The following is a 15,555-nucleotide window of genomic DNA, read 5'->3' as shown; positions in this document are numbered from 1 at the left end:
TGAAGTGAGTGACTGGTGAGTGTCCCATCAACAAAAACATGTCTATTACTGTATTTATTCTAATTGCTGTCTAACTTTATTTTAGAACGCATAATGCATTTTTCATTGTCCCTGACTCCTATAACTGAACTGGACCTTTCCTGCTATACTAGACAGTAGTCTTAATACTGTGAAAACTCTCTTAATAAGCAAATTTTCTTCAGTCTAGGTCTTCCTTGATTTAGTCTGATACTTGTTAGGTTTTACTAAACTTAACTCTCAAAAACAATGAATGAAATGTACTCATGAGTGATTAACTTTTTCTCTCAACTCAGTACCATGATTTAGTGATAGCATAATTCCTTAATGCCCATGGAAAATTTAACAGGAACTAAATACTTTGATATACTAAAGGGACTACAACGATAAGCAGGGATGAAGCATCTTTCCACCTTCACATAATTACAATTCAGGCCAAAGATAATAAAAATGAAAAAAATAACAAATATATATTCACCTTATAGGCAACAATGGCACTTTGCCTGGCAGTGGTACCAGGGTCAACAGGTTGCAACATTTTGAGAGCCACATCCATGGGTGCTCCACCGGCACGAGCTCGACATGTTCCCTGGAACACAAATCCAAACCCACCACGCCCTAGCAGCTTCCCCTGCTTAATCACTTCAGGTCGCACCAAGTACCGGTCTCCAAGATCCAGGAATACCTACATCATAATATGGACAAATAATAATGGGATACATTAACTCATATGGGGAATACAGTACAGTACTGTATCTAAAGCTGGATAAATAATGCAGTACTACACTAACTTGATTCAGATTAGGAATACCATAAGAGCTCTATAAAATAGATAACTAACAGCATGGTACACTGATTCATACTTAGGAATACTTTCATCATAAAACACATAATCAGCTATATGCTCACTGAGTCACACTGATTCCCTAATTATTTCATCATATATCTTACTGGCTTATTCTTGCCACTTTCACACAATTTTATTTAGCTCAAAGGAAATTTTCTGAAATGGGCAGGTTACATATAGCCTTAACCAACCACTTTCCTCCTTTGGTGTTCTTCCTGACCTGAATAAAAGTATGTAGTGGAGGAAACAATAAAATAAATATGGCATCTTGAGACCGAACAGTTTAAGAATACGAACACCATAAAACAGGTAAATATCACCAAATTCAATGATTTGTGTTATTTACACCTACACTATAACAAAATAACATGAAGTTTAAATATCACAAGGATGCACTGATTCACATCTAAAGTACTTTTAAGGCATGCTGGGGCTTGGGTAAATGTTGAGTAAAAAAGTTCAAAACTAATGGAAAATTTTCATATTACAGACTACATTTAAGAGATACACTTTTCTTGAAAAAATCACTCTATGATTTGGTTATAAATAATTCCAATCAAGTATCATTTCTTTGTACTTTCCTTGCATAAATAATTTAAAAAACATACAGATTTTGCATAAAAGTGTTTTTGACCATCCCAGTTTTAATAAATATGAAAGACTTCAGAAGCAACTGCACAGTACAATTATGAAAAATGTCCTGGTATACAATACACATCATATGCTTACCTACAGTGAAGGTTACTAAGCAGTCTAAAGATAAATGAATTATGAACAAAGTATGTATTCCCCTTTCCCATAATATACTGGGGGGCTTCATATTAGGGACAAATTTTTGTGTGTGTATTTTCACAGTATGATCAGATGGACTCATTGTGATACAATGATAGGAAAAATCAAACATACTGCAACTTTCATGCTAAACAAAATAATATGGGTTGTAATATACCGTGTCTGGTGCAATCTGGGCGAGAAGGAGGTCAGAATGCAATGGGCAGGGCACAGAGCGGGCAGTGTAGGCTGCAAGTATACACTCTTCAACCATGAAAGAATAAACCACTGGTGTAACCTCCTGGCCACTCCCACCTTCACCTTCTGTTCCTCCTCCTTGGTCTAGGTCTGGTCGCCCCTCTGCTGATACCTTTCGGCTGAATGGAAGAAGTGACTGCTGTAATAACACTGAATGGGATAAAAGACTGCCAATATAATACTTCACTAGAATTGGAGGAAGCCAAGTACAGTGTACAAACAAAGTGAAGAACTGAACCAACACCTACAAAAGGTGAACTGTTAATACAGTAACTGAAGATCTCCAAATAACTGTACATTAAAGCAATGCAAGCCAATAAAACCCAAATGGTGTAGCTTTATAATATCTGAACTAACTGTCATGCAAACATAATTCTGAAAATAAATAAATAAATAAATAAATAAATCCATCCATCATCCAATGTTGCCCTATGAGAAGCGTAAGAGCCCGCGGCCAGGCAAGTTGGTCCTGACATTAAAGATAACGGTGAATTTCAGCTGAGAGTGATATAAATAAAATAAAGAGATATATAAGATATAAAATGTTACAAGTTACGTTAATAGTTCAACAATGAGATTAAAGGTCTCTAAATGTGGTATTTAAATTCCAGATGCATTTTGGATACTATACACATCAATAAAATATATCAAATATTCTGATGTTTTTATGATTACGTAGGGAAAAATAAGCAGGAACTTGAAATACTGTATTTGACTGGCAGCAACTGTCATGTAGGGGTAAAAATATTTGCACTGCAATGTAAGAGAAATAACAAATAACGTATACACAGTGTGTATGCGTGATGAGAAGCAAACATAAATAACATAACTGAGATAAACAACATACTGTATACCTAATGTGTGTGTGTGTGTGTGTGTGTGTGTGTGTGTGTGTGTGTGTGTGTGTGTGTGTGTGTGTGAGAGAGAGAGAGAGAGAGAGAATATACAGCAACTTCACATTAACAGAAGCTGGGTATTTTGCAGAAATTTTATCTATTGTAACTGCTACCATTTTTAACCACTTTAGTATTTTTTTTTTTTTTTTTTAACATCCAGATGATTTTAACCATTCTTGGAGAGAACCCCTGGTCTGAATGGGATTAAAAATTACAGCTGCCTACTCTTTTACCAAGTAGATATCAACTACAATAATTCAACTATACCTGGTACTACACATACCACTATATGGTATTGAACAGCCTTGCTTAAACTCATGTATTATACAGTACTGCTTACTATTAGTACTTCAGTTTTTTTTTTTTTAAATAATGCTAGTTTTGTAACAAACAATTAGCATAGCTACCTCGTACATAAATTTATGCAGACAGCAAGCTATCACCATTATACAGTATCTGGGCTACTTCATTAATTATTTTAATAACTTTGCCTCTCCTAAACAGGCTCCGGGTCAAACAAGATAAAGTGCCAAGCACTTGCCTATTAGTTGTATTATGTTCATGATGGATGGGGTACCTCAATGGAAAAATGGACATGAACCTTGTGCATGATGTGATGGGCAGTTCTGAATGCCAGTGAAAAATAATACTGAAAGAAAACTGAGGTCTTAAAAAAAAAAAAAAAAAAAAAAAAAAAAAAAAGTACCTGATATAGAATGCCTTCATTTGACAATGATGAAGCATTTGAAAAAATCCTTTGCACAGCAATTTATCCCATGGTGAGTCAATTATAACATGGGTTCAATTGGGATACATTTTTGCCAAGGGTTACACACCCAACAAAATCAAAAAACAAGTTTCCAGCTCACCAAAACTGGTTGTTAGTTCACTTCACTGCACTTTAATTTGATGCTTACTACCAAAAGTAAACCTAAAAAAAATTTCAAACTCACCTAAACTGATAGTTATTTCACTTCACTGCACTTCACTTGCTGCGTGGACTTAAACACATTACTGTTCCATCACTGACGCTAACACAACTAATAGTGACAAGTACAAATGCCACTTTGCAACAAATACATGACTGTACTGTAGACTTGTATGAAGACAAAGAAAAATAAATACGGACTGAAGAAACTGGACTGCCTCAATAATAACGTGTCTCTTGTGCTAACAATGTTTGGAAGTGATACAAAATTAAGAGGTGAGATGATGGTGCAGAGAGTTGTCTGATCATATGATTGTGGTATGTAAACAGAAACTGAAAGGAAAATGGAGTATAATGGGCAGGTGAAGTATTCACAGTAAAATATTGAAATGAATAAAGCTGAGAAATAAAGCTGTAACTGATGAATATAGTGGTAAATGAAAGTAGTGCAAGAGCTACAGTCAATTAAATAAAGAACAACTGGATCTGAAAAATTTGTTGTATATATGCAATGACTGATTGGGAAAGCTAATGCTGTGTGGTGTGACACAAGTGTCAACAAGTAAGAAAGGAACAACATGAGATGTGGAAGTTCAGAATGCAATGGTGTAATAAAGGAAGTGGCAAGGTGTATACAAGATGGAATTTTTGACGAAAGAATGGAATGACATTATGTGTCTGAAATGCATTATGAGGGCTGTGGAGAGAAAGAAAGAAAGAAAAAAAGGTAAATTTGGGTCTGAAAGTAAATTTAGATGATCAGCTCTTTACCTCCCTTGAGAGGATATAATAAGATGTGTATGATGTGTAAGAGGGGTGTCCCATGGGATGTCATATGAGAGAAGGGATTTTTCATGTAAAGAATTACGTCTGATGGACTAATCATTAATTACAACCCTCTTCCACACCATCTAGATCTATCTGAGTCTGCTCCAGCTACTGCAAGAGCAGGACACACTTATTTTTCATGCAGTACATCACTATCTGTGCCCCTATACCATGCTAAATGCAGTTTTTTTGTGAAAAATCACTTGCCTTTTACTAACTGCCATTATGCTATCAAGCAATCTACGATGATTTCTTTCAACCAAGAAAGACTGAACCTCATCAAGGATATCTATGTTCTCTAAATAAATCTATCCTTCATAGAGTAGCTGCAAGCTGAAAATGAGGAACTTTTCATCAAACTGTGTACATGGGAGGGAACACTCTTTATCCCATGTTCAGGGTATAGAGGTTAAAGTGATAGGTGCTGAGAGAGAAACTGACTCTCAATGTGATGTGCTGGTGAATGGAGAGAAACATGAATTGGTTAATGAATTTAAGTGAGTCAGTGCAGTGATAGAAAAGAATTAGCTTTTCAAAAGAAGTGACAGGAACACTCTTACCCATGTCCAGGGTATAGAGGTTAAAGTGACTGGTGCTGAGAGAGAAGTTGACTCTCAATGTGATGTGCTGGTGAGTGGAAAGAAACATGAATGGTTATTGAATTTAAGTGGGTCATTGCAGTGACAGAAAAGGAGTAAATCTGCAAGAGAAGTGTAGAGCAGTCCGGGAGGAAAGCTAGCCCGTTCTATTATAGTCTTGATACGAAACAAATGTCTGAGAACAGAAGCTGCAAAAAAATGCATAAAGGTTAGTGCCCACATAATGTACAGCATGAGTGTAGGACTTGGGTATGGAATGAGTGAGAAGAAAGTAAGAGCAGTGGAACTGTGCACTGTTGTGGGATATGTACTGTATGGTGTGTGTAAAGTGGAGAGAATGAGTTACACAGAATACAAAAGTCTGTTAATACTATATTAATTCTTTTAACCATACTATGATTTATTTGCAAGGCATGACACTTTTAAATACATTATACTGTAATTTACTGTTCTGTTCTACACTTAATGCATGACTAATAAGCATCTGCTATGTAGTATGTTGAAAATGTGTTGTAGGAAGCTAATGCTGTCTATACCATACTGAATCTACAATATGCTATGCTAACCTCATAAATATTGGTCCTTGTAAGCTAAAAAGGGCAAACAAATGTTGTTAACTAAAATTCATGAATAAAAACTTATAATTACAACCCTATCCAAACTCACTGTTGTACTTTCCACCATATAATGTACACTTTTTCCCCAAGAGAATTTGCTTAAAAAATCACCCTACACATTATACCACGATTTTGTGTGTGTGTGTGTGTGTGTGTGTGTGTGTGTGTGTGTGTGTGTGTGTGTGTGTGTGTGTGTGTGTGTGTGTGTGTGTGTGTGTGTGTGTGTGTGTGTGTGTGTGTGTGTGTGTGTGTGTGTGTGTGTGTGTGTGTGTGTGTGTGTGTGTGTGTGTGTGTGTGTGTGTGTGTGTGTGTGTGTGTGTGTGTGTGTGTGTGTGTGTGTGTGTGTGTGTGTGTGTGTGTGTGTGTGTGTGTGTGTGTGTGTGTGTGTGTGTGTGTGTGTCCGACTCTGGGCATAGGCTTCACAGCCTGCTATCAAGGCCCAGCAGTCCTCCTACATACCATACACCTCTACATGTCACCACTTCGGTGCTAACACCCACCGTCCATATTGAATACATGCTAGGGCTGTCTCATACAGGACTGGTGTATTGGTATTAGCGGGGGTACTTTTACAACATGTCGGCGGGTCTTCTGGTAGATCAGTAAAGCCTAATTTAATGAAATTCAAATCCTTAAACTGTTCCCTGCGCCAGCCGGGATTCGAACCTGGGTCCGTAAGGACTGCAGGCCACCTCTCTACCGATTGAGCCACCGTTTGGGACAGGTCTATAGGTTGAGGTGATTGGCACCCACAAAACCCTGTTCACCAGACAAAATATGACAATCATGGGAACCAACAGTCAAAAGCATATCACTCAATGGCCTCACTAATTATCAATTAAAATTTCAATAATACAGAATTAGATAAATGTGCCTTGTCATTAATACATCACATACAGTATAAATATTAAACTAACCATTCTGACGGTAGACAGGCATATGCATGGAATGACTGCATCACATTAAATGCACTGGTAAACAATAAACAGCTGATCATCTGTCAGCAAAAGCAGGGCAATGTTCAAAAATCTATGTGATCATGTACAGTATTTCCACTTTAATAAAAAAATTAATGCAAAGTTCTTTTCCCACACAACTTATTGGTGATGTTGAATATGAACACAGTAATTAGTACACCAGAATGAGTACAGTCAAGCCTTGAGTAGTGCACGGTTGAGTAACACATATTTGTGCTTACATGGTAAGCATTAATGCAACAGGTCATAATTAACATGGGGAAGATATCGAGCTTATGCAGGAAATGTCAGTTGGCCTGGCCTGGCGAAATAATTTGAATGTCAAACACAGTGACATCACCCGCTAGACTCACCATGATTGGCTGGCTTACATCCAGGTACCTGTCCTGGGCACATACCTGTATACTCACAGTCCTTTCTCGGCTCTCACCAAGTTCTACTCGTGCTGTGAAGCAAGATCTTTTTCTGTCTGAGTGTTGAGCGAGGACACTGACTCTTAGTCATGCCGCATGATCTGTCTCTGCCACCCAGAAAGCAGCGCATCTTCATGTATGCCCAAGAGTATGAGATAGTAAAGGAGTTAGAGAACGGAAAGAAGCTGGAAGAAATAGCGAAAAAACATGGCATGAATGAAAGCACCACCAGAACGATTTGGACAGGCCGGGGGAAGATAAAGAAGATCGTGTGCAGGAACCCTGGTGAAGTGAACCTAGCAGCAATGAAAGTCTGTAATGTTGTCCTGAAGCTGACTGAGAAGCTCATAGGGCATCAGCCTATGTGGAGTGCCAGAGAAAGAGCAACATCCCAACCAATGGCCCTGTGATTCGAGGGATGGCAAAACATTATGACAACAGCAACACTGCAAATGGCAGGTGGAGGGGAAGTGCCAGGGAGCTATGCATCAACAACACAAGTACCCAACCCAACTTTTTTTTCTGTTAATGTCATTTTAATACCATTCATTTTCTTAATTACAATGGTCAAAACACATTCAGTCTTTTATGTGATGGTGGGTATAAGCAGGAGGTGTCTTTCTTTCCTCTTCCTTCTGCCTGTGGGTGACTCTACACTGAGTGACAAGCCAAATGGTTTCCTGTACACCAGGAAACCATTTACTATGCTAGGTGGTAACCATATAACCAAATTTTGGTGCCTGGTGCTTTAGTGAGTAATTGCGGCACTCTAATCGGATTGAGCCAGCAAAGGTTTATATCCAAGGGATGGTTGGAGTATATTGCTCACGCAATGCCACTCAGGGATGAGTGAGGCTGGTCACTCTCACCTTAAATGTCAGGACCAACTTGCCTAGCCCAGGGCTCCTATGCTCCTCATGGAGCGATGTAGGATTGGATGATGATGATGATGTAATATACATGGGACTGGGTGGTAAGAAGGGGTAAAAGTGAGTTTTGGAAAGCCGTCAGCCTTCACTGTACCATTATACAAGCAAACACATTGTCAGAGTGATGCACTTTTGAGTATCACGATCTTTGTCCTGTCTATTTCGTTTGTGTTAATCGAAGATTGACTGTATTTTTTTTCCTCAATGGACCCTGCCAAATCAAGGAAGCACGTTATATGCCAGTGTACATTAAATGGCAGGAAATATGGTATACAGAGGTACTTAGAAATTAAAGGAAATAATACAGAAACACAAGTGGAAATACATACATTGTACCTCAAATACAAGAAAGCTAGAAACACTATTTACTGATGTTACAATTATATGAAAGAAATTTCAGCTAAAATCACAGGAGTAGAAAATTTCTCATTCTGTACAGAAAGCACAACAATCTTCTCTCTCTGGTAAATTCTGTTTCAGCTATTCTGAAACTGTCATTGCAAAATTAAATTACTATGCCTATCAAAATGTTCAGCATTAAAAAGGTATTTGAATACTACAACACTGTTGTGATGTTGATAATGTGGCATGTTCTTTTTTAACAGTAATAAAATTCGCCAGACACGCTGTTAAACAGTGTTGTAATGTTGTTGATAATGTGGCATGCTCTTTTTTTAACAGTAATAAAATTTACCAGACATGCTGACAGATAGTGTTGTAATGTTGTTGATAATGTGGCATATTCTTTATTTAACAGTAATAAAATTCACAAGACATGCTGTTAAATATTTTTATACTATCATACTTTCTCTTTTCTGGATCTACCTCACTCTAATTCTTCATCACCATCATCATCTGGACCTCCTTTCCCATCATAGGGCAGGGTGAAGAGCAGCACATCCAACAGCCTGAGTTTGCCCAGTCCAATGGGTCACGCTACCATGCATTCAACATTCAAGCCCCCGGAAACCTGGCTCTATCTGATACGCCAAAAACATTCACCACATTCTGTAGCTTCACATAAATGTATTCCATTCCATCCATCATCCAATCCTACATTGCCCCATGAGGAGCATAGGAGTACGGGGCTGAGCAGTTGGTCCTGACGTTTAAGATGAGAATGACCAGCCTCACTCATCCCTGAGTGGTATTACATGAGCAATCAACCCCAACCACCCCTTGGATATAAACCTTCACCGGCTCAATCCGACTGGAGCGCAATAATTACCCACTAAACCACAGGGCGCCAAAATTTGGTTATATGGTTACCACCCAGCGTAGTAAATGGTTTCCTGGTGTACAGGAAACCATTTGGCTTGTCACTCAGGGTAGAGTCACCCACAGGCAGAAGCAAGAGGAAAGAATGAAGGAAAGAAAGACAGAAGACTAAGTGTAAAGTTACCCGTAGGCAAAAGGACAAGGAAAGAATGAAGTAAAGGAAGACAGAAGAGGCTGGAAGGAAAGAAGGATGGAGAAGAGGAAAGGGCAGACACCCGAGAGCAGCACTACATTGAGTGAGTGGATGGTGAGCGCCCCCACCTACCACAAATAAATGTATTCAATAGAGATGTAATTGTATCAGAGGTAGACTGCGAGATAATGCTGATTTTATGTGTACGGCGTGTCGGGGTGAGCAGGTGGAGAGTGTCAGACGTGAAAGGGTTGAACTTGCTGGTGAATCTCTTGAGTGTGTGGAAGAGTTTTGTTATTTGGGAGACATGTTGTGTGCTGGAGGGGGGGCTGGAGCTAGCTCTGTGGCTAGGGTGAGAAGTGGTTGGAAGAAGTTCAGGGAGCTCTTGCCTCTCCTGACTTTGAGAGGACTCTCCCTACGTGCTAAGAGGTCTTTGTATGCAGCATGTGTTAGGAGTGTAATGCTGTATGGTAGTGAGACCTGGGCAGTGAAGGAGGAAGATATTCGCCAGCTCAGACGCACAGAAATGACAATGATTAGGTGGATGTGCAGTGCGTCCCTGCATCCAAGGCCTGGAGGGGCTGGGTTTACGATGGACGAGTTGAGAGGTAGGATGGGACTGGAGTATATTGGTGTTGTGATGAGGTGAGGTAGATTGAGATGGTTTGGACATGTGGAGAGGATGGGGGATGATAACTGGGTGAGGAAGGTGAGAAGTGTTAATATTGGGGGTGGGGTTATGAGGGGCAGACCGAGAAAGACATGGGACGATGTCATTAAGTGTGACCTCAGGGTTAAGGGACTGAACAGGGAGGCTGCAATGGATCGTGCAGTGTGGAAAGCCGCCATTACCTAGGTGACCAAGGCCGACACATGCAAGCATGTTGGAGCCTTTAAAAACGAAAACGAAAGAGTCAATTCGGACACTGTCACGTTAAGAAGGGGTGCCAAATCCCTGATCATGCACTTCCTCTCACAACATTCATCCAGCCAGCTTGATCTCTTGTCAGTCCCCTAGCCTCACTGACTTTCATACCTCTCTTCCTCGCACACTCATCCACCATATCCTTTCACCTTCTCCTTGGCCTATTTCGCCTCCTTCCTCCTTCAGATTCACTAAGCTATATCTTTTTCACCACTCTATTGTTATCCATTCTCTCCACATGACCATACCATCTCAATAAACTCTCTGCAGTTTTGGTGTCCACAGACTCCTCACTCCACATCTTTCACGAATCACATTATTTCGTATCCTATCCACTATCTGTACTCCATGTGCATTCCTCAGCAGTCCCATCTCCACTGCTCTCACTCTTGACTTTTCATTCTCATGCCACACCAGAGTCTCACATCCACATGCTAAAGCTGGCACTAACACTCCTTCACGTAAGCCTTGTGCAGCTGCAACACTCGAGCCTCTGTTTCTTATCAAGGCCTTCATAGCACCAGCTACTTTCCTTCCTTGTGTCTAGGGTGGAAAAAAAAAAAAAATTCATTTTAAATAAAAAACTTTTTTTTTTAAACAAGTAGAAAAAAAACTTGATTTTTCTAATGGGCAAAAATATTTCTTTTAAAGGTTATTACAAGGATTTACAGCAATATAAGTGTTCCTTATGCCAATCTAGCTTATGTGCAATAAAATTGGAAGCATTTGAACTACATATACTTAACTGTACATGATGCAACCAAATTATATTTTAATAACCAGTTTAATAATATAATAATTATCGTCATGAGAACAAGAATTAAGAAAGGAGTAAAGAAATTTCACTGTGGTTATAAGGTTTAAGGCAGTCAGTTATCAAGCCTGAAGGTCAGACTCGTCAGAGGTTCTAGTCCTGACTCCTGGCCCTGCTACCTCCTCTAACGTGGAGTCAGAAGCTTGGTTAATTTCTTGCAAATTTTGGAATATATAAACACCTTGTCACAGTTCAAACAGGTTACAGAAGAAATATGTATTTAATTTTTACTCTTTCCAGGACTGTCAGAATGTTTGAATAATGTCTTTTGGCACAGAACTTTGTATAGAAAATGGTATACGGTAAGAATAAGCAAATATTCGAGCCGAGAAATTAGGACAAAAAAAATATATATATATATATATATATATATATATATATATATATATATATATATATATATATATACAGTATATATATATAACATTTTTTTTGTAAAGAAACATTAAAAAAAAATTTTTTGGATCACTACTTGTGTCACCCTACTTTCTACATCTTTTGCACATTTTCCTCTCTCTTCTATCACTGTACCCAGGTATTTGAAATCTCTCACCAGTTCCAGTCTTTCTTCATTCACTGTAATATCACACTGGGATTCATCTTCTCTCTCAACAACCATCACTTTACTCTTTTCTACATATACTCTCAAGGCATGACGCTCACAGATATTAGCAAAACTCCGCACTGGTCAACTAAATTCTTGTGCGGTATTTGCAAGTAGTACTGCATCATCAGCATACAACAAATTTGAGATATTCCATCCATCATTAATCATAACCGGCTCCATCCCTCTCTCCACTACTTGTGTTTTTACTGCTCTCATCACCCCATCAACATAAATATTGAACAACCATGGGGACATCGCACAACTTTGTCGCATGCCCACACCAATTGTGAACCATTCACTCTGATGCCCATTTACCCTTACCATGCTTCACTACCATTATAAAAACTCCTGACAGCACCTAGCAGCTTACCTTCCATAATCCCGTTCTGTCCACTTTGTTGTAGGCTTTTTCCAGATCCATGAATGCCATAAACACCTTATGGTCCCTCTCACAAGCCTTCTCCACTATCTGTCTTACTGCAAATATTTGATCCACACATTCTCTACCACTCGTAAAGTCACCCTTTAATTCTTAGTTAAGAAAAAGGGTCATGATGATGATGATGATGATGATAATTTACTTCTTCTATGGAAGCTGACTGTGGACAATGTTCCCTGGTGTCACAGATGGGTGTAGCTTACCTGGATGTAGTTGACTCTGCTCCAACACCACTGTCTCCATCAGATGTGTAAGACTCCCGTGATCCCCAACTTCTCCGAGGCAACTGAGGAGACATGTTTCCTCCTCCTCCTCCCGCTCCACCACCTGCACCTGCTGCAGGAGATACTCCTCCAGTTCCGGGAGCTGTAGAGGAGGAAGATCTTCCTCCACCAGGCTGCGGTGATGCACCTCCTCCAAAAGTTGGATTACTCTATTTAAAAAAAAAAAAAAAAAAAAGTAGGTTAGTAGCTCCGGAATACTGGGTACAGAAACTTTTATCTATTCACAGGCACTCAATCATCTAAGGAATGAGCATCTAGTCTTTTACAATGAAGAAAAACACAATCACTGATTAGGGAATTTCTGTACTGCACACCATATGCAATTTAAAGCAAAGGCAAATTATTATAACAATCAAGTTAAGCAGTATTAAATGGCTTTATCACTATTAATGAATAGTCTTACAAAGCAGTGATCAAGGATTTTAATTAGTTACCTGCTGTGAAGGCGCCAAACTGCCTAATAGGCTGTTAGTCAGGATGGAGCGTTCCAGGGAGGAGTTGTGAGAGCCACTCAGATCCTGTCAGCAGCATGCAAGTTAGTATCATGCAAGGCTTCGTAGGTGTATATGCACTCACAAATATTAGTATCCATCCATCCATCATGCAATCCATGTATAAAAAAAAAAAAAAAATCTTGATTACACTGTTATTCTGCAAGGTATCATGTTAAAAGAGGACAAGCAAACCCTGGTCACGTCCTTAACCATACATATTTCATTCATCCACTTTGATCTTTTGTCAATTACTGTACTTACCTTCCTTAACTTCCAAAATTCACCTCTTCATCCTCTCATTTAACATTTCTGTTCATTTTGATTCTTTGCCAATTCCTTCACTTTCAATATCTTACCTTCTCACACATTCATTTATCATATCCAGCCAAATTCTTTTCAGCCTACAATACCCCTTCCCACCATCAAACTTACAAATATACTTTTCACCATCCTGTTTATATTCATTCTCTGTATATGAAACCAGCTAAGCATATTTTCTTCTGATCATTCATCAATAAACTTTCTTACTCCACATCATTCACAAATCTCTATAAATCTCAACCTTTCCAGTTTATGTTATCCACACAAATTCCTTAGCAATCCACTGCACTCTTACTAACAACTTTTCACACCCACGCCATATCAGCCAAATACTTAAACATTATTGTGGCACTAGCAACCTTCACACAATCCTCTTGGAGTTCTCATATTCAGTATTCTGATTTGTATCAAGACCTTCACAACACTAAACACCTTTCTTCCTACAGCCAATCCACTCCCCACTTCATGGACATATATACAGTCTTTCCTCATACTTCGACAGAGGTATGTTTCGCCAAAACCACACAAGGTGTGAAACGTCGAAGTATGAAGTTAATTGTTTATATGAAAAATTAAAAGTGTTCTGGAGGGACAGCTAGGTTACCTACCTAACCTTTCAAAAAAAAAAAATTCCTCAAGCACAAGAAATACCTAAAAATGAACTGAAGAATATTTTTGGGTTACATTGTAATTAGGGTCAAACTGGATGATAATAACATAAAAATAAAAAATGTGCGAACGAGTACACAATTTATTGAAAAATTGACAAAAAAAGACAATCAAATACTGGGGTTAGGTGAGGATGTTCTTGTAGGGCATGTGAAGTTCTGTAAAGGGTGGATGGGGGATAGTGACTAGGTGTGTGTGTGTGTGTGTATGTGTGTGTGTGTAATTCACCGGGTCGGTCAAGATCACTTGATGGTCGTGATTGTCAGCTTTTACCCTCCCGGAAGGAGGCTGAGAGCTCATATAGTCCGATCTAAGGGCATGGCTGTGACCTTCACACACGCACACACCCATCCCCTTGCTCAAGGGGGACAGTAACCACCCACTTCGTCAGTGAAACTTTTCGCAACCTGAGCGAGGCGCGAACTCCCGTCCACCAGTTGGCATGCGAGAGCGTTACCACTGTACCAGTGTGTGTGTGTGTGTGTGTGTGTGTGTGTGTGTGTGTGTGTGTGTGTGTGTGTGTGTGTGTGTGTGTGTATTTACATATTTGTAGTATACAGGAATTGAGCAATGCTCGTGTTGTCCTGTCTCCATATCCACATTTATCAAGTCAACCTTTACACACATGAATGTTTTTCTCATGCACCACCTCTTTGTCTAAGTTGTTCCAAATATTTAAATATTTACCTAATATACCTAATTGTGATATACGCGGGATATACTATGCTCGTGGGTTTCCGTCGCTGTTTCTCAATAAGTCGAATTTAGCTTTAAACTCGTTTAAGTTTTTAGACTGGACGATCTCTTTGTCCAGGCTATTCCATAAATCTATACTTCTGTAAGGAAAGCTATATTTCTTGATATCCTTCAAGCAGCTTCACTTTTTCAATTTCATTCCGTGTCCTCTTGTTGCTCTCTTATCCCATACAAACAGATCTTCTTTGTCAATTTTATCTACTCCCACCATGGTCCTGAACACTGCAATCATGTCTCCCCTCTTTCTCCTTTCCTCTAAGGAAGGCAAATCCAGTTTTTCCAGCCTCTCTCTGTATGACAGGTCTGTCAGACTGGGGACCATCTTGGTTGCTGTTCTTTGTATTCTCTCAATCTTGTTTATATCTTTCTTTCTGTGTGGGCACCACACTACCACTGCATATTCTAACCTGGGGCGGATCATGGCCACTATCAATTTTTTCATCATCTCCTCATCCATATAATGAAATGCTACTCTTATGTTAGTCAAGAGTTTATAAGTCTCTCCAACTATCTTGTTAATGTGCTTTTCTGGTGACAAACTATCTTGGACCAGCACTCCCAAATCTTTCTCTTCTCTCCTTTTTGTGATTAATTCATTACCCAACCAATAATTCAGTGATGGCCTCCTGGTACTTTTACCCATTTCCAATATTTTACATTTCTTTACATTAAATTTCATTTCCCACGTCCGGCTCCAATTGTGTATCCTATCCAAAAACTCCTGCAGTATTTTACAATCCTCCTCAACCTCTAT

General features: G+C 39.1%; 1 protein-coding gene across 1 annotated transcript in view; it reads right to left on the bottom strand.

Moving 5' to 3' along the window:
* Nucleotides 1-15,555, bottom strand: part of Lrrk (Leucine-rich repeat kinase) — a 540,691-nt gene that overhangs the window by 52,489 nt on the left and 472,647 nt on the right. Inside the window, exons 32-36 of the mRNA XM_080286185.1 lie at nt 12,996-13,079; nt 12,481-12,710; nt 5,712-5,735; nt 1,815-2,013; nt 497-703 (exon numbers count right to left, since the gene is read on the bottom strand). Of these exons, the coding sequence (XP_080142311.1) occupies nt 497-703; nt 1,815-2,013; nt 5,712-5,735; nt 12,481-12,710; nt 12,996-13,079 (744 nt within the window). The remainder of the gene's footprint in view (nt 1-496; nt 704-1,814; nt 2,014-5,711; nt 5,736-12,480; nt 12,711-12,995; nt 13,080-15,555) is intronic.

This window comes from Coenobita brevimanus, chromosome 14 (assembly GCF_032717465.1).
Source record: "Coenobita brevimanus isolate Jiangsu-jjx chromosome 14, ASM3271746v2, whole genome shotgun sequence".
Classification (NCBI taxonomy): Eukaryota; Metazoa; Arthropoda; class Malacostraca; order Decapoda; family Coenobitidae; genus Coenobita; species Coenobita brevimanus.
Note: the sequence above shows the minus strand (reverse complement) of the source record. Positions and strands in the feature narration are given on the sequence as shown.